The sequence below is a fragment of the Myotis davidii genome, unplaced genomic scaffold (genome assembly GCF_000327345.1).
Source record: "Myotis davidii unplaced genomic scaffold, ASM32734v1 scaffold663, whole genome shotgun sequence".
Classification (NCBI taxonomy): Eukaryota; Metazoa; Chordata; class Mammalia; order Chiroptera; family Vespertilionidae; genus Myotis; species Myotis davidii.
In genome coordinates, this window is record NW_006295816.1 from 1,755,256 (window position 1) to 1,755,647 (window position 392).

At 68.4% G+C, this 392-nt stretch overlaps 1 protein-coding gene across 1 annotated transcript in view; it reads left to right on the forward strand.

Annotated features, from left to right (window-relative positions):
* The window catches only part of RNF123 (ring finger protein 123), a 42,800-nt gene that overhangs the window by 33,692 nt on the left and 8,716 nt on the right, over positions 1-392 (forward strand). Inside the window, exons 16-17 of the mRNA XM_015568281.1 lie at positions 2-102; positions 176-283. Of these exons, the coding sequence (XP_015423767.1) occupies positions 2-102; positions 176-283 (209 nt within the window). The remainder of the gene's footprint in view (position 1; positions 103-175; positions 284-392) is intronic.

Here is a 392-nt window from a genome sequence, read left to right on the forward strand (position 1 = left end):
CGGCGCCTGTCGCTCCAGATGGTGGGGGTGTCCGACGACGTCAACGAGTACGCGATGGCCCTGAGGAACACGGAGGACAAGCTGCGCCGGTGCCCCAAGAGGGTGAGGCCTGGGGCCGTGGGTCTCCGGGGGGAGAGGGGGCGCGCCGGCAGCTTGGGGTCCCGAGGTCGGGCAGAGGAAGGACATCCTTGAGGAGCTGACCAAGAGCCAGAAAGTTTTCTCAGAGAAGCTGGACCACCTGAGCCGCCGTCTTGCCTGGGTCCATGCCACCGTCTACTCCCAGGTGAGTGGGCGGCCTGGGCCTGAGCTGCTGCCCTCCCAGCCCCCTGGTTGGGCACAGGCTGGCAGTCCCTCCATGCCCCTGCCGCCGGGGCCTCTGGCACACACACTCA